Raw genomic sequence first — 23444 nt, forward strand, 5'->3', positions numbered from 1 at the left:
TCATGGGTGGTGTCAACATCAAATTTAAACATATAGTGTACAAATGAGGAGAAACTAATCTCCAGTGCACTGCTGGAGAACATGTGAGATTCAGCCAAACTAACAAAGTGAGACTGACCTTAGCTTGAGTTTGCTGCAGTTCCTCCTCCATCTTATCCCTCTCTTCTCTCAGACTCTTGTTTGTCTCCAGTAGGATGCTCATCGTTTCCGTCTTCTTCATCAGCTCATCGTGCTGAGCCAGGGTCTTCGCTGTCACCTGAAACAGAGTAAAGTGAAAGATAAAGAAAATCCGTAGGCGGTCTGCGTGCTCGGTACAGCCGCAAACCAGAAGTTACTGAGTCAACGAGTAAACAAACAAACCTGCATCCTCTCTCGAGCAGCGCTCAAACTGTCCTGCACCTCCTTCAGCTCTCGTTCCAAATGCTCCACCCTCAAACGGTAACGCAAAGTCTCCCCTTGGGCGACCTCAAAACGAGACTCTGAGATCTCCTTCTCCCGACGTACAAACCTGTGATGAACAACGCGGATCAACCGTTCTTAGAAATAGTGAAAACATGACTGTGCAAGAACAGTCATGATTTGTGGGAGTCCTGCAGCGTAAGCTAGATAAGCCCGTTACCTGAGAATCTCAAGAAGCTGGTCCTGGGATTTTCCCTCTTCAGTCAAAGATATGTTGAGGGAACTTTCACTGGCAGCACGCTGCAAATTATCTGCCATCTGGCTGCTCATGGCCTGGATCTGCTCATGAAGGAGGGTGTTCTGCCTTTGCAGCTCCTCATAGCGGCTCTCCATCTTGGACATCTCCTCCTGTAAGACGAGACGACATATCATAATATATCTAACATAACATATTTATGTAATGCACTGAATAGACAGTAAAACAAACCTTGAGGATCTTCTCTTGCTCCTCCCATGACACTCTGGCCTCCAGTAGCTCAGCACTGATCCTCTGCTCTCTCTCCCCCAGCTGGTGTTTGAGCTCTGCAGCCTGCAGGACCTGGGCTTTAGCTGCCTGCAGGGCTTCCACGTCCGCTGCGTGCAGCATCATCTCCTGCTCATATTTATCTTGAGCTTCAGCTGCCAGTTTAACCTTGAAGAGCGAAAGAAGGTTTGGAGTCAATCTCTGCATATCAGAGTTTCTCAACATTTTCTTTGAATTCATATTTCAAATTTTTTCCTTCTCCCCACAAATTACTTCATATTTTTGATTTTTACCTGCATTAAGTGACCTCAAAGCAGAATATTCCACACTTGGATTATTTTCCTCCATGTAATATTTTATTACGACTGCTTACCTGATCTTGGCAGTCCTTAATAGCCTGCTGTTTCTGGGCTTCAGCGACTGCAACCTGCTGTAGCGCTGCCTGGTGGTCTGCCTGGGCACTGCTAAGACTTCTCTTCAGGTCATTTATCTAACACAAACAAACAAAACAAAATGTTTCATGTAACAGAAACAAGTAAACACATTTTTCACTTGTGCCTGGTTATAACAAGGATTTCGTACTTGTTCCTCCAGAGCAGCCAGGACACTCTTCTTCTGCTCCTTCAGGTCTTGCTTTTCTTTCTCTGCTTGCAGAAGCTTCTCTTCGAGTCTGCAGCGCTGCTCCTCGGCCTCCTTCATACGGCCTTCAATGGATGAGCGCGCCTGCTCCGTCACCTGGTTGTCACACACGTCACATTACATTTAGAAAAACAAAACATTTACGTGATTTTTAAAACTTAACGTGCCAAATTTGCAATTGTTGAGACGATCTCAACCCTGATCATTGTGTACACCAATAATAAATATTATTGAGCTGCCTTTTGGCTACTTTTTAACTTTCATACAGTAACAGACTGTGAAGCTTCTTGAATCACATCTGTATCATCTGTACTTTCATATAAAGTTACAATGTCAACATAAACTAAAACAACTTCTTTTTATTTGATTAACAGCAACAACCCTTTGAATGTTTTCCACTTTCATATTTTTTGGGTGTTTTATGAGCTGACGTTGTTTCACGATCGAGCCCCCAACCTGTTTCTCGTTCTCCAGCGATTCCTCGAGGCTCTGAGCCATCGCTTGGTACTGCTCCATGCTGGATGTGGCGGCCCGGAGGCTCTCTGCAAGCTCTTCAACCCGCGTCTCAGCAAGCTGCAGGCGGCCTCGTAGGTCCTCTCTCTCTTGATCTGAACCAGGCAGGCCTGCAAGCGAGTAAAGCATTTCGGAAGTCGTTGTGTGATGAGAAAGGGGGATGCAAATGTGCACTAATCAAATATACCAATTAAGTTTGAAGAACCTGTGCTTGAATTCCCACAGATTTTCAAAAGCAGCGCGGTTTTAGACATTTTACTGGACCTCATCTCAAATAAACAGAATCCAGTGCAACACTCAGGCTTTTAAAAGTTCAGATAAAACTGGAACATCTGGGAAATCTGAGCAATTTACTTGGGTCTCAAGCATTCAAACTAGAACGTAGGATCCGAAAGAATGACGACGTTAAACATGCCTCGTGGTATTTCATGACATCCTGACAACATACAAAGAATTTAGGTTTGTACGTGTCTGGATTTTATTGTGAATGTTAGTTTAACTTCTTCTGTCTGTAAACATTTAATGCCGACCTCTGCCGATCGGTGTAGAGGGGGAGCTCAGGATGTGACGCCCTTCGATGCTGCCTTGCTGCATCCTGAGGGTGTTGAGCTCAGACTCGGCGGCATTAAGTTGTTCCTTTGTTTTTTTGTGTAAGGCGACTTGTGTCTCCAACTGCCTCTTTGCATCCATTAACTGAATCTGTGCACATGAAAAAAAGAAAATCATTAGCACTATATCTGCATCCTTCTCTGGCCTGAGTTGACCACTATCTAAGTGCTCACTACAAAAGATGATAGAAACAGTTTTATTGGATGCCTACTTCCTGGTTTCTGCTGAGCAGGTGGCGCTGCTCCACTTCTTGTTCAAGCCTCTTCTGTAGCTGGGAGATCTCTCGCTCCTGTTTCTCTAACTGGCTGTTCAGACGCTGACGTGTGTCGACCTCAGAGCGCTCCAGAGTGGCCTAAAAGAACAGAAAACGTAACGTTAATTTTGTTTACGTGAAGATGTGACAGTCAGACGCTGACAGAAAAAAACAAACCTCAGATTACCTGAATAGCCTGGAGGTTGGTCAGCAGCAGGTTTTGGCTCTGCTGCTGGCTCAGAATCGTCTCTTTCTCCTGACTCAGCCGGGACTCGACCAGCTTCAGCATGTCTCTCTCCTTACGCAAGTTCTCAGCACGGCCCTGAAAAGGTGGATGAGATTCAGTTTACAGTACGTGTCTCAGTATAGCCTGGAGCAGGGACACGTCCAACTCCAAAGTGATCCGAAGCACAAATATGACACCGGATTAGGGGCAAACCTCAGCCATGGCGAGTTTCTCCTTGGACTCTTTAAGATCCTCATTCAACGTGTGGACGGTCTGTTCAAGCTTTTGTGTGGCAGCCTCCATCTTCTGTCCTTTCTCTCTCAGTGAAGCAATCTCCTTCCTGTAGCCCTCAACATTGTCCTGCAGCATCTCATACCTGAGAGCGTAAAAAGCTGACGTCACTTCTGCTGACTGATGTCCTTGTGATTAAATGTTTGATTTTAACAGTGGATATTTCCCCTGAAAAGTTCACATGCTCCCAAGTTCTGTTCCTGCTACACTCCCCCCCCCCAAACACACCCATTTTTTATTATTTTTAAATTACCTTTTGGAAGCAAACTCTAGCTGTGTGGATATCTTGGCATTCTGGGAGCGGAGCTCAGAGAGCTGTTCCTGGAGTTTCTCGTTCTGTTCGGTCACTGCCTTCTCGCTCTCCGCGCGCTCCTTCTTATAGGTGGAGAAGACGTCCTGCAACTGCAAAGAAACCAGACATTTTATTTACTTTGATAGAGGTGTTAGTAAATAAATAAATAAAATTTTATTTATATAGCACCTTTCTAGACAGAATCACAAAGTGCTGCACATAAGATAACAAATAATAAAAGGGTAAAACAGACAATTTAAAACAGGCAGAAATTTAACCAAAAACAGTTTTAAAAAGGTGAGTTTTGAGTTGTTTTTTTAAAAACAACGACCGAGTCCACAGTTCTTAATGTATGAGGGAGAGAGTCCACAGTCTCGGGGCCACGGTGGCAAAACCTCTGTCACCCTTAATTCTCATCTTAGTCTGTTTTATAGCAAGTAAGCCCTGATCAGATGACCTCAGGGACCTGCTGGGGACATCGGGCTGTGGCAGATCGAAGATGTAGGCTGGTGCCAGTCCATGCAAGGCTCTAAATGTCAAGACCAGGATCTTAAAATGTACTCTAAATTCAACAGGAAGCCAGTGTAGCTGAAACAGCAATGGTGTCACATGAGAATACTTGGAGGATTTTGTCAACAGTCTAGCTGCAGCGTTTTGCACAACCTGCAGACGATCCAGAGAACCTTTGCTTAGACACATAAACAAAGAGTTACAATAGTCCAAGCGTGAGGAAATAAATGCACGTATAGCTATCTCCAGTTCAGGGCGAGATAAAATAGGGCTTAACTTAGCCACATTTCTTAAATGATAAAAACAAGACTGAACCAGAGATTTCACATGCCCATCCAGTCGAGTCAAAAGTGACACCTAAATTCCTGATAGAGGATTTAACATACACAGAAAGAGGACCAAGGGCTTTCACTATCTGGGATACAAATCTGTACGGAGCACATATGAGGACTTCAGTTTTCCCTTGTTGAGTTGGAGGAAATTTACAGGCATCCAACATTTGACAGAATCTAAGCAGTCATTTAAAAGCCAATAGTCTGCCAATAAACACACTGCACCGCTGTCTGTGATTCAGAGAGACCTACAAACGTCTTTATGTGGGCACTGTGCCATCTGGTGGCCAGCACGAGCAACACGATGCAAAGTCCCAAGCTTTTAATGAAGAAAGGAGAGCTGCTGATCGAATATCGCTCCACAGAAAACCATCTTTAAGTAATAACGCAGACTTATAGACATGAAAACTGCATCATGCTAAACTATCATAATTCTTTAAAAGTAGGTCCTGATAGTGAAAAATAAATATTTTCAGTTTCAGTCTTGTGAGGCAAATTTAGCTCACCTGTCGCAGAGCCGCCTTGGCCTCCAACGCCTCAGCAGACTCTGTGGCCATGGAAACAAGAGCGGTGGGTGTTCCTGCGGTGGGAGTGGCCGCGGGGGAACGACGTGGGGTAGACGTCAGGGAGAATTCTTCAGTTGGTGTACCTGGTGGATAAACAATCAAATATTCATCCATGCTCTTCTGCTTATCCTTTTCAGGGTCGCGGGGGGTCGGAGAGGCAGCGTAGACCTTGGACAGGTCGCCAGTCTGTCACAGGGCGAACACAGAGGCAGACATTCGATTCGCTCTCACCTATCGGCAATTTAGAGTTTCCAGTTAACCCGACCACACTAACTGCATGTCTTTGCACTGTGGGAGGAAGCCAGAGCGAACTCATGCAAACACGGGGACAACATGCAAACTCAAATATTCAAATATTAAAATTCTGTGTAATGTGTAAAACTGCTGTGAAATTAGTGTATCGAATTCTATAAACAGTATTCGCTTATGGTTTTCAAGATGCAAGTGTTCATGTTCTTACCTTGTTGTGGGAAGTTGACTCCGGTCGCCTGAGCCAGTAAGACTCGGTACATGTCCCTCTGCCTCACAATGGACTCGGTCATCTTTATCTGCTGGCTGCGTTGCTCTCTCAAAGACTCCAGCTCAGCCTGGGCCTTCTCCAAACTCTGCTCCAGCTCCCCGTGCCTGAGACAGTTCATTGTGGGGAAAAAAAGGTGAGATAATATTTTAGGTCAGATGCAAAACTCTGGCTAAATAAATAAATAAATAAATAAATAAATAAAGTCAGTAAACATTGTAATATACTTATTGCCGGTAGCCTCAAACTCCTCCTTCTCCTGGGCTTCACTGAGATCTCTGAGGGCCGCAAGAAGACGCTGGTTCTGCTTCTGAAGCTCCTCCACACTACGGAAAGTCACCAAGTGTTGGCTGATCACCTCTGACGTGCTGCTGACATCAGCTGAGCTCACCTCCTCCTCGTGTATCACGTGGTTCCCACGAGCTTCTTCGAGCTCAATCAGCAGCACGCGGACCTAGAAGAAACGATAAGGGGTAGTAGAGAAATTTTATTTGAGTGATTTGATTATTTCGGTCATTATTCTGAAACAAAGAAAAGTACGAACCCACCTGCTGAGCCATGTCAGCGAACTGAAGCTCAAATCTCTGGTTGTCTCTCTCCAGGACCGAGGAGCGCTTGTTGGCCTCGTCGGCCTCGTTCTGCAGGCGGTGAACCTCCTGTAACAAACATGAACGGAAAGCTCGAGTGTTGCTTGTTATTAGCAGTCACTATTTACAGTTTTCTTGTCAATTAAAAAGCAGCATTTGATCACGCAAACAACACGGCTCCATTACAAACCTTAACAGCCTGCTCCAGCTTGGCAGAAAGGCTGGCCACTGATTTCTGCATGCGCTCATGCTCATCCCTCTGCCTTTTCAGGATGGGGGCTTTCGCTTCCACTTCCTGCACAATGTCATCCAGATACTTGTTGACTCGCTTGTTCTCCAACCGCTCCAACTGCAGCTGCTCCTGGCTCTCCACGTATGCTGTATACAACTGAAGACGTGATAATCAAACATCTTGTTGTTAGTTCAAACCACATCGATAAGAAATTCGAACAAGCAAGACACACAATTCTAAAGTAATGAAATTTGTAATGAAGTCAGCAATTTGAGCCTTAACCCTGAGCTGTACGCACCTCAGTCAGCTTCATACCAGGTTTTATCTTGGATATAGCAGCGGCTGTTGGAGACATTGTTGTCATTTGCTCTTCTGTCAGAATGGATGTTGAGGCAACCGGGCCTGGACAGACAAAGAGAAAGTTCAAATGATCACATTAAAAATAAATAAAATAAATCCACGCAAGGCTTGGCTGAAGTTCCAGAAAATTAATTTTGCATTGCCTACAAATAATCAGCATGTCAATGAAATGAAGACAGGAATAAAAATCAACTCAACTGACCTCTAAGTTTGGAACTTGACAGCAGTTCATTGGCATTGTCCAGCTCCTTCTCAAGGCCCTGAATCCTGTCCTTTAACTCACCGACAGTTTTGTCTGTGACGCCATTCATTTCCTGCAACTTATCCTCAAGAGCCTTGTTGGCTGTCAAGGAGGGAAGAAAAAACAAAGACTCTAAAATCCCAACAACCTGCAACTACACGAGCAAACAAACTGAACATCTTCGGTCCTTCTAGGATAGAAAACATGATTACAGAGGAGCCTTTTACCTTCACCGGCATCTTTCAGCAGCTTGTGCAGCTCCTCCACCGCCTGACTCAGCTCTTTGCTTTTGGCCTCAGAATCTGCAGCTGCTCCCTGCCAGGATAAACGGTGAAGTATAACAAACACCGGCAAAGAAGCCGAGCAAATACATGCAGGCATTCATTTCATTTACAAACGTAAAGCTTAAGCACTGTCATTTTAATTAAATATGTAAACAATCAAAGATTATGTTTTTAAATCACAAGTTTCCTATAACAATTTTATTTAACCTAAAACACACAAACAATAATTAACCGGCATCTGTGGGTCAGCAAAGAAAGAATTTCATTGCACAAAGAAATAACTTTTCTCTTGTGACACATGACAATAAACACTTTGAATTTGAATCCTGGTAACAAATTTAGAAGTTGTTGATCACGGGCGCTACAATCATAACGTAACGTAATAATTTACCAATGCAAACTTGGAAATAATGGTCCAGAAGTACAGAGTACCACACCACATGGTTTCATTTTGCACATGTACATACCTTGTGTAAATTGCAAAGCTTAATGTTGGTATTGAGCTCGTTTCGTAACTTCTCCTCCATGCTGGTGTGTTGCTCCTTGGCCTAAAACGAGTTCAAATCCAACCGTTCATTTTCACTCCGAGTGCCTTCATTATAATGTAAGTTTACATAATACCAAAGGGTTTGATTAAAAAGGAATTACTGTCTGGAAACAGACATACTTCTTTGAGTTTGCTGATCATCTCCTCGTTTTGTTTCTGAAGGTTCTTGTTTGATGTCTTCAGACTGGTCACTTGATCTTGGAGTTTTTTCATCTAGAAATCACAAATGGCATCAGATGACAAGTCAAATAATGTTCTACACCGTCTCAAAGTAAATAACTGCCTACACTCAAGGCACAATGAGCACTGAGATCAAAGTAACAAAGCAAGACAAGTAATCTCTGAGTCAGAGCTATCGCGACAAACTTCTTCAGACATCAACATCCCAAAGAAAAAAACAAAAAAAACAAAAACAACAACAAAAAAAAGGGACTTGCCTCATCTTCTTTATTCTCCAGGGAACACTTCAGCTCCAGGATCTCGTTACCCTTCTGCCGGGACAGGGACAGCAGGTCCTCACTCTTGGCCTTCAGCTCCTCGTTAAGCCAAGCTGTCTGGCTGTTCAGCAGCTCTTTCTCTTGTTCCATTCGCTTCTCCTTATACTAGAATAGATGACAACTTCAATCAGCGATCTGCTGATAACCATGGAAAACAGAAAACAACTTTCTCTCACAGGTGGTGTTAAGATATTAAATCTACATGAAAATATCAACTCACTTTGATGTTGACTTCAGCTGCTTCGAGATCATCCAACTTCATCTGCAGGGTCATCTTTGACGAGTTCACTTCCACCAACTTATCATTGAGTTGCCTCAGGTCATCTGGAAGAGCAAAAGAAATTACTCTGTTATGTAGAGGTGAGATTTTACATTTACAAATATAGATGCAATACATTTGAAGTTATATAAAAATGATCTTTTCATACCATTTAAGTTCTCCACTTCTAAGGATCTCCTTTCCAGTGTTCGCACAAGTTCTCGCTTTTCTGCCTCCAATTCATCTTTGGCTTTGGACAGCACAGTCTAAACAAATCCATGAATTTAAACAGAGTGCTTAGTGTTATAATACTTAAAGCATCCAAAGCAGTTCAGTAACGCAGACATTCCCTCTTTACACAAATATTTTCATTATCAAGAAACTTCTTCTACAAGGTGCATGAGTGCAAAAGGACAGTAGGGGGAGGGGCTGGTCACGTTAAGAGATCTGATTGGTCAATCCAGTGTTATTAATGAAAATGAAGGAATGGGCTCCTTTTATATTAAACGTGGAAGTTATGGCATAAGCACAAGTAGGATTTAAATCTTGGGTGTCAAACTGCATTAAACCTTTTTCTATTGTTATGTTTGATTTGATCACCTGCCTACGTACAGTTTTTACAAACATTCTTGCTAAAAACGCTTGATTGTTCTATAACTGTTCGTAATTACTCTGAACCTCACACCGACAGCAATAATAAATGCTCAGGCTCCAGAGGACATGACCACTGTAGTTCCCGATAGACTAAAATAAATTAGAAACATTATTTAACACAAAGCGGTTATCGGTGAATTTCGGATTCCCTACCTGCTCTGATGACAACCTCTGTTGTGCAGATTCATATTCTCGGTTCTTCTCGCGAACACTTTGGAGTTCCTCTCCTTCAGGAAAAAAATGAAAGTTAGCAGAAAGAATAAAGTTCAACATTGTGGAGTCATAAGTGGAATCAGTCCGAGTCCGATCAGAAAACCTAAATATATTATTCTCACCAAGTCTGTTAAACTCATCTTTGAGTTTAAGATGTTCTTGGGTGTGAGACAGAAAGTCTTCTTGACATTGGGAAAGCTGTTTAACTTTTTCGAAGAACTGTTGCTCTGTAACAAGAAGGTAAACAAAAACAGCTAAGACAAGAAGATAGAATCATCGCCTTCTTGCTTTATTTACATCTTGTTTGCTATCAAAAGCAGTGGTTAGCTCAGAGGGTTAACTAGTGCTAGCATTAGCTAGCATCTCATTCTTGTTATTGGAAAAGCGCAGGTTCATCGCCTGTTAGCTTTAATCAATATTTTAAAGCCCCTGACGGACAAATGAAGTAATAAACAAAGGACAGTTAGTATGTTCAGCACGTTCAAACTTCTGAGGTTTACCATTGCATGGTTTAAAACGGGCATGCATGCACTGTAAGCAAAGCCAAACACTTTAGCACAGCTAGCTATCAGGATAACAGGGAATAACTTACCGCTGTCAACCCGGAATTGCTCGTGTTGGGCTTTTAATGAATCGATTTCATACTGCAGATCAGAAACAATTTTCTCAAGTTTACTTTGAATTGTTTTTGGTAGCTTGGCTAGTTCGGAAGCCTCCAACTCCTGTTGCAGGAGTGCCGCCATTTTTCCCGACTACAAGACGAGCACGCGCAGTTGATAATTTGAAGCATTATGGGAAATGTATTTCTTTTAAGCGAGGTAGCAGTTTAATCAACCTAAACAAACCTCGCTTGAAAACATAAGTATTAAGCTGTAAAAACAAAACAACAAAACAACAAACAAACAAAATAATTATGTGTATACCGTGTGTTAGCAACTAGGTCTAAGTTTTTAAAAAATCGTCCTCGTGACCTCTGGTGTCTATGGGATACAGATACTCCAGACAGTGACCGCCGGCAGATGACGCCAAAACATACTAAACCGACGTCAACGTAAGTACCAATGTACCAATGACTGTAGAAAAGATTGTTTTTACAGTCATTTGTAAGTACGCTTGTGCAAGCATAGAAATACAGGTAGCAAATATCTGTTATTTTTATGCATCAAATATACATACATATATATATATATATATATATATATATACAAGTAATATATATATATATATATATATATATATGTATGCTCAGTGAGAAGCCGAAACCCAAGAAAGAGGAGTAAGGCGAGGAACCATCACGGAAGGACGGGCCCCTACACGGTATGTACCACCGGCAGATAGGGGAGGTGGCTGATATCCAGAAATCCTACCAGTGGATGGACAATGCTGGACTGAAAGACAGCACAGAGGCACTAATCATGGCAGCACAGGAACAAGCTCTGAGCACAAGATCCATAGAGGCTGGGTCAATCACACCAGGCAAGACCCCAGGTGCAGGCTGTGTAAAGATGCCCCTGAGACAATCCAGCTCATAACAGCAGGGTGGAAGATGCTAGCAGGCAGGGCATACATGGAAAGCCATAACAAAGTGGCCGGCATAGTATACAGAAACATCTGTGCCAAGTATAACCTGGAGTAATTAGTTAGATTACTCGTTACTGAAAGAAGTAACGCCGTTATTCCCATCACTGTATGTATATATATATATTTACATATATGAGGCATTATATATAATAATAACATTATGACTGATATCATCAAATCAAATCTCATGAGGCATTAAAAAAAATATTTGCAAAAGGTTTAAAGACAACTGGACTATATTGGACTAGCCAATACAGGACTAAAGTTGTCTTTAAAAGTCTCTGTAGTATAATTAAAGGATACTGAGGGTAGTGCTGTGCAGAAAGAATAAAAGCCTAAACTAGCTTATTTATGTAATTCATTGACTGCTCGACTGGATATCACTATTTTCCATTATTATTAGTATGTTTGCATATCTGTTGGTATGTGATTGTAGGCAGCCTGTATAAAGTTCAGTTTGTATTTTTGTTTGCATTTATGAAAAGGTAGCACGGTGGCACGATGGTTAGCACTGTTGCCTCACAGCAAGAAGGTCCTGAGCCGGGGTCTTTCTGTGCGGACTTTGCATGTTCCCGTGTTTGCGTGGGTTCTCCCCGGGTACTCTTGCTTCCTCCCACAGTCCAAAGACATGCACTTTGTGGGGATACGTTAATTGAAAAATCCAAATTGCCCATAGGAGTGAACGTGAGTGCGAATGGTTGTCTGTCCCTGTGTGTTAGCCATGCGAGAGACTGACGACCTGTCCAGGGTGTACCCCGCCTCTTGCCCTATGACAGCGCCCCCACGACCCTGAAAAGGATAAGTGGAAGCGGATGGATGTATGGATTTATAAAAAGGTGTGGGTCTTGATAAGTGTTAAACTTATACACTTAAAAAACGATTGGCCCTTAGAAACATGGACCAACAATTTTAAAATAAATAATAATGATAATAAAATGCAGCTGAAACATATGAAATCATAGGTTTATTTATTCAAATAATTAATCATTAAGGACGTTGTGTTAGGTGGAAACTGAATGTGTACAGATTATATTTGAATAGATTAAATTGAAAGTTTTATATTTCACTCATATAACAAAATTACATGGAAATTGTACATGCAATGTGTGTATCTATCGATCTAGCTAGCTGCCTATTATGATGCACATGCAAGTTTTGCTTTGTGTTCTTAGGGATTTACAGTAATAACTTGAATATCTTTATAAATGTGATTCCTCTGCTCCGTACAGAAGCAACAGAGCTAATCTTATCTTTCAGCTACACCCTTCATAACTTCATGCTCCGTATTACACAGCACATTTAATTACTTGTAAAAGGTTGAAGTGTGAATGTTTTCTTTTTATGTGTGCAGCTGTGTGTGTTTTTTCCTTTCTTTTGTTACACAGCCACTTACACTTTCACTTAGTGCTCTTGGGTGGAATTTCTTCAGACGTCTCAGTTTCAGACATTTTACTGTGTCCCTTTGTGACACTAACCTTGTTGGTATTCAGAAACTGTTGAGACTAGTTGGACAAATACCTCAGTGGCTTGTTGGTTCATAATGAAAATGAGACTTCCATGAGGCAAAAGCGTGAACACGAGAAGTTTTAAGGCAAACATTTGCTGCAGGCAGCGGAGCTATTTTCTGACAGTCTGCTGTCACGCCTGGATACCAACGTGTACAGTAAGCTGCAGCAACATTACAGTGAAAACCTCTTAATCTGAGTCAACCATACCGACAGTTGTCAGGACTTGTCATCAGCATTAAAGGCAGGAGCATGGACACTCCAGCCTGTGGTGTTTGAATTTAAACAGATGTGATTCATGGTTATGGGGACATTTACTTAAATCCATCAAAGATGAGAGTACTTCAAAAGAACTTTGCAGGAAGTTAATCCTTTGAAAATCTAGCCACTCATCTCTTGCACCATTCTTGACATTTTTTCAAGTTTCGGTCCTTTCATTCAGTAAAGTGAGCCTAGCGTGTGAAACATCAATAGGACCAACCCAAAAGTAGGAGGTGGGAGCCTCCTGTGCACTGTAATTTATTTTTCTGCAGCCGTTCCAGCTGTGTTACTCATTCTCATCCTCCACTGAGTCCTCCATCCTCTATCTTCCCCATTTCTTTGAAAAGTTTGCTCCCCCCACCTTTGTTTTGGTAACAACAATCACGTTCTGTGAGGCTGTGTTGCTGTGGCGGTTGCATTGCATTGGACTTTATTCCACGCGTTCAAAAAGTTGCCCCTTGTTTGTACTGAAAGCTCACCAGGCCCAACACTCACATCATCACTTCATCGCTGACCTTCATGAGTCACGAGGATCTTAACAACATATATAAACAACTTTACTTAAAATAGGTTTTCTTACAGGCAGTGACCATGGCTCGCAGTTATGTCATTTCCCAAACATCCGGTGTCCATATTTGGTCTAGCGTGCTTCCAACCGGGTGTCCTGCTGTGTCATGACATCACCTCAGTTAAACTGTTTTTTATGTGGGTGAACTAGAGCGTGACAGATGGGCTTTCCAAGACTCCAAACATAAAAAAAGCACAAAAAAGTGTTCCAATTAGCGAAGGAGTATAAACAAAGGGGGGACCAAAATGTCAGGATGGGGGTGGAATCAGGTGGTCGGAGCATGGGTAAACAGTGAGATAAACATTTGTTTCAGTGGAGCAGTGAGTCAGGTCATGTATGGGGTCTTTTCCAAGAGGAAAGACTTACTGTATCTGTGTAAATGTTTTTCTGGACTTCACTCTGCAGTTATTCAGGAAACTCGGCTCATGTGAGGCCGACCCTTCAGATAAGCATCGAGGTAAAATATACCCTCATTTCTTAATGGCGTTAAAAAGATCTTTCATCAGCTCTTCCAAGATTACTCACTGTGGCTTCTGCCTCACTCACTTGTGGCCAAAAGCCAGGAATAGATGGTTGTAGATTGACTAAAGTGTGACTTAAACATTGCACCATATTATTAGGAAGTCGATGGCTGTCCTGTTTGCAAACAGTGCTGTAGTAGTCGAGACTTGACGTGTTTGGGCACCCCGAACCACTTTCTGCTCCGATGGCTTCTGTGGAAAGTATCCAAAAGATTTTGATAGAGGCGCTATGGTGTAAAAATGATGCAATACCAGCAAGAGGCTATGCAAGTCATGCGAGATGCGCTACTGTGGAATGGCAAACACACGTAGATCCTTAGAGGAATATTTATAGGAGTGTAACAGTTTGGCAGCTCTGGCTTCAATATTCATTAGAAATCCTTCTTACAGGCAATTATATAAGAGACTAATGTAATTGAAATGAAGTTGCAATCTTGTCATTCAGGTGTGTCGACCCAGGGTGAGATCTAAAACTTGCAGGACACCGGCCCACGAGGCCTGGAGTTGCCCAGCCCTGCCTTACAGCATGAAACCTGCCAGTTCAATTAACCCGATACGTCCATGACACGTTAGGTTGTGGGACCATCTTTACCAGCAAGAAGTCTGGAGTCTGAAATGGTCATCACTGCTGTGCTCGTGGTCATTTGTCCTGTCACGTGATCCAGTTTCAGCTAAATTTTGTATCTGAAGTTGGACAGAGGATTTCATACATGATTCAGTGACTCCAAGGTGCCCAAGTCCCGTGGCTGCAAATCAAACCCAACTCATCACCCCTGCGCCGCCATGCTTCACAGTTAGCAGGAAGTGTTTTTGCAGATATGCTGTGTCTATTTTTAGTTTGTTAGATGTCACACATCTATTCACACAGAATAGAAGGTGTTTGCTGTTAAACCATTTTAGTGTTTGAGTGCATTCACGACAATTTGGTGCGATACTCCAGTAACTGGGACCGGTGGTGTCACTTGGTGAGCATATTAGAGCTTCATAGTCCAAAGGTAAACTGTACCTCTGAGTCAGTGCACAACTCTGACGACCTGGGTAAGTCCTCCAGGGGACCTCTTCAACTTTTTCTCAAACTGTTATGGAGTCGAAGCATCGCATTAAATGATAACACACGGATGAACTTTCCTGGAAACACATAAAACTGCCGCCTTTTCAGATACACGCACGCCAGTCATGTACTGAGCAATAATGTGCGACGCTCCTGCTTTTCAGTCAAGCTGAAGATTGTCGAATCATTGGTGGACAGAAGATTAAAAAACAAGTCTGATAAATGAAAATGATAAATGTAGTAAGAAAAGCAGTAAACTAAGGACGGCCTTTTGAGAAGAAGGAAGCATGAACGGTAAATGTGTCTTATTTCTGTAAAGCTTCTCTATTTTCTCAAGTGTTGTTCCCAAAATGTGGTTTTAATGATTTGATTATAAGTTAAACAAAGTAAGTATGATAATATAGTTATGATAAATTTACGACGAGATGGAGGAAACCTGTCTGGAGGCTGTCTGAGCTTTAAGAGGCGAACTGCGTCTCGAAAATACACACATGATAACACAAAAACACTTACCTTCCATAAGAATTTATATGATCCTATTATCTACTTCATGATAAACCTTGTTTCCTACAGGCTGTTTGATTTAGCTCACTGCAAATTAAATTGTGGGTTATTGCAAGTCATCACTGAAAAGGAAAACAAAAAATTAAGTTGTGGTTTCAGCATGCCAGGAGTTCAGAGGGTCACGGGTGAGTCAAGTCTGTGCTTCGATACAGATGAAGTTATTATACATGTGACAGCATCTGTCTGCACACTAATTTTCTTCCGTAACCTTATGCAAACTTTTGAAAACTTTCTTTTTCTGATCCCTTTTTGAAAATTTTACTTCACTTCAAGATGAGTTACTAAACTCGAGAGTATTTACACCAGGCCTTTTAATCTACGCAAAGTACACACACTTAAACTAAAGGGTTTAAGTGTCTGGAGTGTAGACAGAGGTGGTGGGAGTGAAGGAAAAAGTCGTCAGATGACAGAGTAAAATTCTTGGCTTCATCTCCTGGCAAATTCTGAAGCGATCCTCTGCTGCTTAGGTTCAATATAGACTTAAAATATGTGTGAAATTGTGTGAAATTTCACTGTATTTTAGTTTTACTAAGTATGAATGGAAAATGGAGAAAAACCTCACTCTGTCCGAAGGCTTAAACACATTTGAAATCCTAATTTTACTTCCTCTTTGAGGCGCAAATGAAACGTGCAATTTCTACAATTCGAAAAAGCCCAAACTCACTACTTTATAACCACCTGAACAGGAACTACTAATGCAAGATGTTGTGGACTCCATCAGCGACTTCCTGGCCACAGTGGTGAGCATTCTCACCCTGCCTTTAAAACCCCAAATCTATATCGTGTATGAATGAAATGCAATGGCAAACATTCGATTTTTTATTATTATTGTTATTATGACTGACAGGAGTATGTTTACTTAAATACTAATACAAAGGTTAAAGGGAAACCTGATGTGAGCAACTTTAAATGCGATGATGTTGACACTGTGCTGAGTCATGACTTGTGGGGTAAGATTACACACAGGAACCCCAACATTAACCATTTCCTTTTTTGTGACTTCCTGCATTTGTTTCCAATTCACAGTATGACCTGCGCAGACATGAATGAACCCATCTATGATCACAGTGATGAAAATGAAGCTGCGAAAAGTTGATCTTTTTCTTACTTCCTCTGTTTTTAAATGTTGTCAGAGCACCAGGGATACATCAAACATACACGTCTAACACATTTGGGGATGTCTGTTTGTACAAACCCTGATTTTTTACAAGCAGCCTGTGTAAATCTCAATTGAATCGAATATAAAAACTACAAAAAAACCCTATTAATCATTATTTTTACAAGTAGATACAGCGTTGGAGTCAGTGTTACAGTTTTGGCTTGTATCGGGGTAGTGGTGAGGGGAGTTGTGCTCTCTCTCTCTCTCTTGCTCTCTCTCTCTAAATATATATATTTATATATATTGTATAAATAAAAGCTGCTCTCCTCACATTACTGTAACTGTCTCGTCCATATTCTGAAGCACCCATATCTGGGTCACTGATGTTTCGTCATCAACTGGATGTCAATTTTTTCCTTTAGACAACAATCCCAAAACACTAGAGCGCTGGTGGAGATGTTACGCTTGCCTATTTATTGAAACCCAGCTCAATATTTTCATATTTTAATGTAACTGTCTTTCTTAGATCTTTCTTCCTTTGGTTCTTCATCAGCAGCCAAACTCTTCATTTACTCTATGTCGTTCTCTTCATCGTCTTCCATCTGAGGCTGCTCTTTCTCTGGCAACAGGCCGTAGCTGTTGAGGAAACCCTCCACGTCAGTAGCAAAGAATTCCTCATTTAGATGCTGTGTGCAGGACAGGAAGTTTCCCAGTAGCTCTCCAGCTTTGTACACGAGCAGCGTGGGTAAATATTCATCCGAGAAGCGCTCGGCGGCACCGGAGGCGACGGCGTCAATCCTGCAGAACTTTACGGTGGGATACTCAGTGGCCAGGCAGTCAAGGCAGCTGTTGAGTGCCTCGCAGCCTTTAATCCCATTCTTGTAGATGTGCACAACCACAACCGTGCTGTGATGCTCCTTTTCAATAACTTCTAGGAAAGCCTCCCCACTGTCCAGGTCATACACGCCTTCAAACCTTGGCCCAAAGCTGAGCTTGTCATGCATCTCTTGCATGCACCGCTTTCTGTAGGTCTTTAGACATCCTTCATCCTCCTCCTTAAGCAGTTCATACTCTTGGACACTCATCTGAAGGAAGTGTATTAAAACAGTAGTTACATTTTTGGGTTGATATTTATGTGCAGCATTTGGAATGGCAAACATTTGCTGCTCGAGGCTAAAGTTTTCTAAAATAACTGAGAATTTCTACAATTTCCAAACTGGTTTAGCGCTGTGGGAACTGGGTTGTGTCATACCTTGCGGTTAAGGTTTCCTCTGGAGGTATCTTTTGCTTTGCTGGGGGATGACATTTGTCTCAGCAGTTCCCTTTTTGCAGGATTCAAGTTTTCTTGGTCCATGCTTTCCAACTTAAACCTCCTCCAGTCATTGATCACCCCTTTGGGGCCTACGGAGAAAGCAGATAGTTGTTTGTGTTCAGGGAAATTACTAATGTCTGTGCTAAACTATTTATGAATGCAGAGTGGCGAGAACGAAACAGGAGTGGGAAGACAGATGCTTCAACAGACAGGATTTAATTCATGTCTGTCAGTCCTGCGTGTGGGAGCTGTGGTTTTATAAAGCAGCAGTCATACAAATCTTGGTTTTAACAGTGATGTCGTATATATTTATGTTTGAAACCACTGGTCATGCTTATGGATAAGGAAGTGTACCAGTTACCTCAGTGTTGCATAATAAAAAGAAGATTAGAGCATCTGTTAACCTCTTACAATCCTCCAGGTCACTGATGTACGGTGGCCCTGAGAGGCCAAACGGTCTGCAACTTAAGAAAACACCAGCAATAAAAAAAAATGCTGCAAAAGCACACAAAACACAACGGAAACAGGAAAAAGGAAAACAGAAATAGAAAAAACAAAAACGGAAATAGGAAAAAACAGATTTCCAAAAGCACAAGGGAAGTGTTTCTGGGGAGACAATAACCCGACGGACCAGTTGCAGGAACCAAAACATGTTAGGTAAGTGTGTTTTAATCTCATCATTCATATAATACTGATGACTGATTTTTAGGCTAATAGCTAAGCTAACACACTTCTCATCTTTTCTTTCCTCACAAAACCGACAGATCCTCCACTTCTTTTAAGTGTCTCTCAGCGCAGTTCTTATCAACTGGTCCGTCGGGTTATTGTCTCCCCAGAAACACTTCCCTTGTCCTTTTGGAAATATTTCTTTTTTCCTATTTCCGTTGTGTTTTGTGTGCTTTTGCAGTGTTTTTCTTATTGCTGGTGTTTTCTTAAGTTCCAGTCCGTTTGGCCTCTCAGGGCCACCGTACTGATGGCTTGTTTAAAGCTTTGATTGTCAAACAATAAAAAAAAACATCCACAGAGAATTTTATTTAAAAAGATGTGCAAGAGTGTCAGCAAACTCTTCTTCTATTTCTACACTTCAGTTTAACACACACACACGGCCCAGTTTTATAGAATCGTCCGTGTGGTAGATTGGAAATGTTTATGACCGGAGAACTGTGATGCCAAAATTCATGCTTGAGATTTAATTTGAACAGTAGCATGTCCTAATTTCTTAAGATATGCTTGTTTACCATGTGACTCAAACACATCCTAACCCATGTCAGGTTGCGTTAGGTTGTGTTTGAGCCACAGCCCGACCCTAATCTTTGTCAGGTTGCTGGTGAAGTGGTGGACGTGAGGTTGAAGTGCCCAGACTCTGCAGATTTACACTTCGCTCCGCTTTTTTTTTACTATTTTCTTGATCTCATAGTGTTTGTGAAACACCATAAACACAAAGTGTCAGTTTCTGTGTGAGGTTTTAAACGCCATGTCGCCTCACCTGTTTGGGTCGCGGTCTCTTCCAAGTCAATCAGTCGCTCAGACATTTTTCTGGTTGGTTAGCTGGAGGACGAAAATCGAGAAAATGCCGCCATGGCGCCATTAATGATTTAGATAATGTTTGGGTTGTCACTGCAACAGATTTAGAGTCACTGCTACTGGATATCCGGTGACTTCCACGATTTTTAATTAAACTAATGCAGTCTAAGAGGATTACTGACCTGCGGCAGACTTGCGAGCTTGCTGTAAGTCCTTAAAGCTACTGCTTGAAGAATGAGCTGATGAATGTGGTCACTAAAATCATGAAACGCAATCATAAACACAAGATTACACAATCACAATGATGCTGCAAATTTAGTGATTAAAACAGATGTGCGAATGCAACAGAAACTACACATTTAGATGCATTAGCATATTCTTATTGCAAATATATTCTTAGTGCAAATACTGGTAAAATTAGCATCTTGCTAAACTTTTGACCTTTGCACTGCTTCCTAATGTCTTTGTGATGCTGCTGTTTGCACAGGTAGGTTGGCCTACATCCACCTCTATGCTGTAGCCAATACCTGATTGGATTAAACGATCTGTTCCCAGGGTTCCAGGTAGTGCAGTCCTGCTTCCTGTATGCAGTCACAATGCTCATCTGGGGTAATGATCTTTATGACGGCAGGTCTAAGTTCCTCTAAGGTCACAGCAAGACGTAATTTTCTGTGATTAGCTCTAGCATTAGCAAATGGAGCTAGGTAAACAGCCTATACTTGTTATTATTATTACTATTATTATTGTTATTATTATTATTATGATTGTAGGTCTGTTTCTCTGTGTGTTGGTGAGAAATAGACGTCTCGTAACCATCTGACTTCCAATTAGTCACAGACCCGTGACTAAACTCAGCACCGTCAGAATGAACTCTTTGTTTGTGTTCTGCGCAGAAGCTTTTACTTTAAGTCATTGAAGAAACTGAACGAGAATAAACAAAAACAGCCCCTCGGATACATAACGTGGCAACATAATGTAAATTATACACAAGAAACATAAAAAGGGCCCCAAAGTCTGTGTATGTAAGCGAAACACACTGACCAAATAGCTCGTATACTTTAAACGATTTCGTTCAAAACTCAGCTTCACATTTCTAAACCTGCCTGTGTGACTTTTTACTGCATTATTAACAAAGGTTGTCTTACCTCCCACGGTCACAGTGAGGTCCTCCCTTTGTAGCAGCAGATAACCTTGCACTGATCTCCACTCAGCCACTTCACTGAGCTATCTGTTGCTGGACAGTGTGTGTTTTTGCGTGCATGTGTGTGTCTATTCCAGCCAATGAAATTGGTCTAATGGAGATTTCAAAAGCAACCCTGTACACCGAACAGAAATAGAGCGCAGATCCTAAGAGGATTTCACCTCAGCAATTAGAAGACTCGACTTGATAAAGGCCTTACTACACTCGATGAAGAAAGAGAGAGAATGACAAAAAACTGAAAGAAAAACGTTTCTTTTTTAAAAAGCTTCTTTTCTTTTTCCCCCCATATCGCACATTTAATGCATCACTTGATCAGGCAGCTGATAAGAGCCATCCCTATTCAAGAGCAGTACACAAGAGCCACTGTGTTGCATTTTTTATGAACAGCGCATTAAGAGTTAACTCGAGGAAAAGCACCATATCCCCAAGATGAACTTTCAAATAAAGTGATCCTGTCTGGAATTCAAAGTTCTTCCAGGCATAGAGCTTCACACGAAACACATGACGGGAATCTTTCAAAACACAAAACACCGCTAGCTAAGGGTGGGGAATATCTAGTGATACGCTTTGTCATGTGCTTCCCGACTGTTTTCCACACAAAAATCCCACTCACTCATTTCTAAAACCTAGATTTCCCTCACATGTAGATTGGTAGTTACGTTTCAGAATTATGTAAAATTTTATTTTGAGGTAAAAAAACAAAACAAAATCAAAACAATGTCAACATGTGATCCTGTTTTATTCACTGGTTATAACCAAGTAAGAAATACTGAGAATATTAAGAAACACAAGTAGTAAGAACAAAGCAGAGACAACTGTAAAAGTTGTGTGTGGTTAGGTAATTAAGTTCTTCAAGTTAAGACAGAGTTCAGCACGAGCTTATAAAACCTAAATTCTTGTTATAGTTTTGTAATGTAATGCGTGTTGTCTCCTTGCATGTCTCCACAGCTCAAGAATTTCCGCTTTTAAGCGACAAAAGAGGAAGACGTGATTTCCTTTGGTTTAAGAATGTATACATCTGTTCCTCAATATTAAAATATAACTAACTAATATTACTAATCAGAAGGACGTTTATATGGATAACAAAGCAAATTTTATCCTTCCTGTTTTTATATTTTCCCAAATACGAGTGCTTGTTACTGATCCTTAGACAACAACATTACGCAGTAAACTGGTGACACACAGTGACGTAAAAATGTTAAACACTTTAAGTGGAAAAAGTATTTTAGTAAACACATTTACTTTCCATTGCAGTTGAACTTTGCTCATCTGCCCAAAGCATCTGAATATCATTATCTTCACAGCAGGTATTTGTTTCCCTTCAGAGCAACATAAATGCAGGAACTGCACCTTTCAAGCTTTATAATTTCGCAAGTTTACGTGCGAGAAGGAATCACCTCTTTGCACTCTTTGCCTTCATGCATCACTGTAAGCTTTCCATTCCCTGAGTGCTGAATCACTGCAGCGCATTTAGGAAGGGCAAATGCTCGCCACACCCACACGATATTTTCTGCAACCGTGTTTGACTTTTGCCCTCATCTCTGCGTCTGTGTCCTGTCTTTATTGGCTTAAGGGATTACTGGACTTTTTTATTTAGGCACACAGAGCATGCATGTCAGGTGGGGTTCCATTATTCTCAGTCACTCGTAAAGCCCGGGTTGCTTACAGTGGAATTCGGTTGATTATTTTGCACCTTTTGTGCTAAAACTGTCTGTCAGCAGCAGCTATCTATCTATCTATCTATCTATCTGAAGGTTCTAAAAAAAGAGCAGCGACTATTATTAACGTCAACAACTGTTTTTAATGTGTTTTTTTAGTAACTTTTGTGAGAAAATGTTCTTTCAGTTGAATTCTTGTAATGAGCACAAGGTCAAACAGCCCACTGCAAACCTTATATGTATTAGTGTTTTTTCCTCATTTTAATAATGAAAAATACAAATTACCCAAATGGATCTTCTCATTGTGTAATGGCTAACATAATAGCATACTGCCAGTGTACTGCTAGCTCTGGGTCCAAGCCTGGACAAATGTGGAGGGTTTTGTCAGGAAGGGCATCTGGTGGAAAATCTTTGCCAACTACGACATGGAAGATTAGGATTTTCATACTGGATCGGCTGGGGAAGAGTTAACAATGACTGCATCTGATGTTGTTGGCCCACATTAGAAGGTGTAAACTGTGTTACTGTTGGCTGAAGACAAAATAAGAGTAATGGAAGAAGATTCAGAGACAGAGAGGGAAAGAAAAGCGGGAGTGTGGAGGTTAGACTAGAGGCTTTAAATGTAGGGACTATGAGTGGTAAAGGAGAGCGTTGGCTGATATGATGGAGAAATGGAAGGTAGATAAGGTGTGTGTGCAGGAGACCAGGTGGAAGAGGAGCAAGGGTGGGAGCTCTGGAGGTGGAGTCAAGTTGTTCATCATGGCGTAGATGTAGAATTGGAGTAGGGGTAACGTTAAAGGAACGGTACATGAATAAAGTCGTGTAACTGAAGAGTGTTGGACTGGATCATGGTTGACTGGTAGATTGGATCAGAAGATGAACGTGTAGGTGAAGGGAACAGGGGTGATGAAGGGCTGTTGGGTAAGTATGGTGCTGGGGAGAGAAATGGTGGTCGTGGATTTTGTGAAAACCAAAGCAATAGCTGAGATCGGGTGACAGAGGAGTGTAGGGAGGTGCACACCGGGGGACTACAACTTAGGTAGAAGGTGCAAACT

At 41.6% G+C, this 23444-nt stretch overlaps 2 protein-coding genes across 4 annotated transcripts in view; both read right to left on the reverse strand.

The window, feature by feature from the left end:
- tprb (translocated promoter region b, nuclear basket protein) overlaps nucleotides 1–10302 on the reverse strand; it is a 22596-nt gene extending 12294 nt beyond the window's left edge. The window contains exons 1-28 of the mRNA XM_084910082.1: nucleotides 10137–10302; nucleotides 9667–9771; nucleotides 9485–9558; nucleotides 8847–8943; nucleotides 8639–8742; nucleotides 8359–8523; nucleotides 8042–8134; nucleotides 7842–7922; nucleotides 7318–7405; nucleotides 7052–7192; nucleotides 6788–6891; nucleotides 6448–6645; nucleotides 6219–6326; nucleotides 5898–6124; nucleotides 5614–5777; nucleotides 5094–5236; nucleotides 3707–3855; nucleotides 3376–3538; nucleotides 3124–3258; nucleotides 2895–3035; nucleotides 2605–2773; nucleotides 2018–2184; nucleotides 1505–1657; nucleotides 1296–1412; nucleotides 887–1090; nucleotides 620–807; nucleotides 361–508; nucleotides 119–256 (exon numbers count right to left, since the gene is read on the reverse strand). Coding sequence (XP_084766208.1) covers nucleotides 119–256; nucleotides 361–508; nucleotides 620–807; nucleotides 887–1090; nucleotides 1296–1412; nucleotides 1505–1657; nucleotides 2018–2184; nucleotides 2605–2773; nucleotides 2895–3035; nucleotides 3124–3258; nucleotides 3376–3538; nucleotides 3707–3855; nucleotides 5094–5236; nucleotides 5614–5777; nucleotides 5898–6124; nucleotides 6219–6326; nucleotides 6448–6645; nucleotides 6788–6891; nucleotides 7052–7192; nucleotides 7318–7405; nucleotides 7842–7922; nucleotides 8042–8134; nucleotides 8359–8523; nucleotides 8639–8742; nucleotides 8847–8943; nucleotides 9485–9558; nucleotides 9667–9771; nucleotides 10137–10287 — 3915 coding nt within the window. The 5' untranslated portion in view covers nucleotides 10288–10302. The remainder of the gene's footprint in view (nucleotides 1–118; nucleotides 257–360; nucleotides 509–619; nucleotides 808–886; nucleotides 1091–1295; nucleotides 1413–1504; nucleotides 1658–2017; nucleotides 2185–2604; nucleotides 2774–2894; nucleotides 3036–3123; nucleotides 3259–3375; nucleotides 3539–3706; nucleotides 3856–5093; nucleotides 5237–5613; nucleotides 5778–5897; nucleotides 6125–6218; nucleotides 6327–6447; nucleotides 6646–6787; nucleotides 6892–7051; nucleotides 7193–7317; nucleotides 7406–7841; nucleotides 7923–8041; nucleotides 8135–8358; nucleotides 8524–8638; nucleotides 8743–8846; nucleotides 8944–9484; nucleotides 9559–9666; nucleotides 9772–10136) is intronic.
- A 5900-nt stretch (nucleotides 10303–16202) lies between these two features.
- pdcb (phosducin b) lies at nucleotides 16203–20897 on the reverse strand. Of its 3 annotated transcripts, XM_084910276.1 has the most exons (6): nucleotides 20676–20897; nucleotides 20058–20173; nucleotides 19713–19785; nucleotides 19493–19554; nucleotides 17947–18095; nucleotides 16203–17779 (listed from the first exon to the last, which is right to left on the reverse strand). In XM_084910276.1, the coding sequence occupies exons 4-6, from the start codon at nucleotides 19536–19538 to the stop codon at nucleotides 17264–17266; spliced, it is 711 nt and encodes a 236-aa protein (XP_084766402.1). In that variant the 5' UTR covers nucleotides 19539–19554; nucleotides 19713–19785; nucleotides 20058–20173; nucleotides 20676–20897; the 3' UTR covers nucleotides 16203–17263. The 3 variants fall into 3 exon arrangements, with proteins under 3 accessions (XP_084766402.1, XP_084766400.1, XP_084766401.1); XM_084910274.1 differs by lacking the exon at nucleotides 20058–20173; XM_084910275.1 differs by having other exon boundaries at nucleotides 20058–20897.
- Between the last annotated feature and the right edge of the window lie 2547 nt (nucleotides 20898–23444).

This window comes from Perissodus microlepis, chromosome 17 (genome assembly GCF_051167445.1).
Source record: "Perissodus microlepis isolate ML-2025 ecotype Zambia chromosome 17, ASM5116744v1, whole genome shotgun sequence".
NCBI classification, from domain to species: Eukaryota; Metazoa; Chordata; class Actinopteri; order Cichliformes; family Cichlidae; genus Perissodus; species Perissodus microlepis.

Coding starts and splice junctions, on each gene's coding strand:
- pdcb (XM_084910274.1), bottom strand. CDS start 19,538: ATGTCTGAGCGACTGATTGACTTGGAAGAGACCGCGACCCAAACAG. Junction 18,096..19,492: donor AGAGACCGCGACCCAAACAG/GTGAGGCGACAT, acceptor CTTTCTCCGTAG/GCCCCAAAGGGGTGATCAAT. Junction 17,780..17,946: donor GAGGAAACCTTAACCGCAAG/GTATGACACAAC, acceptor CACTTCCTTCAG/ATGAGTGTCCAAGAGTATGA.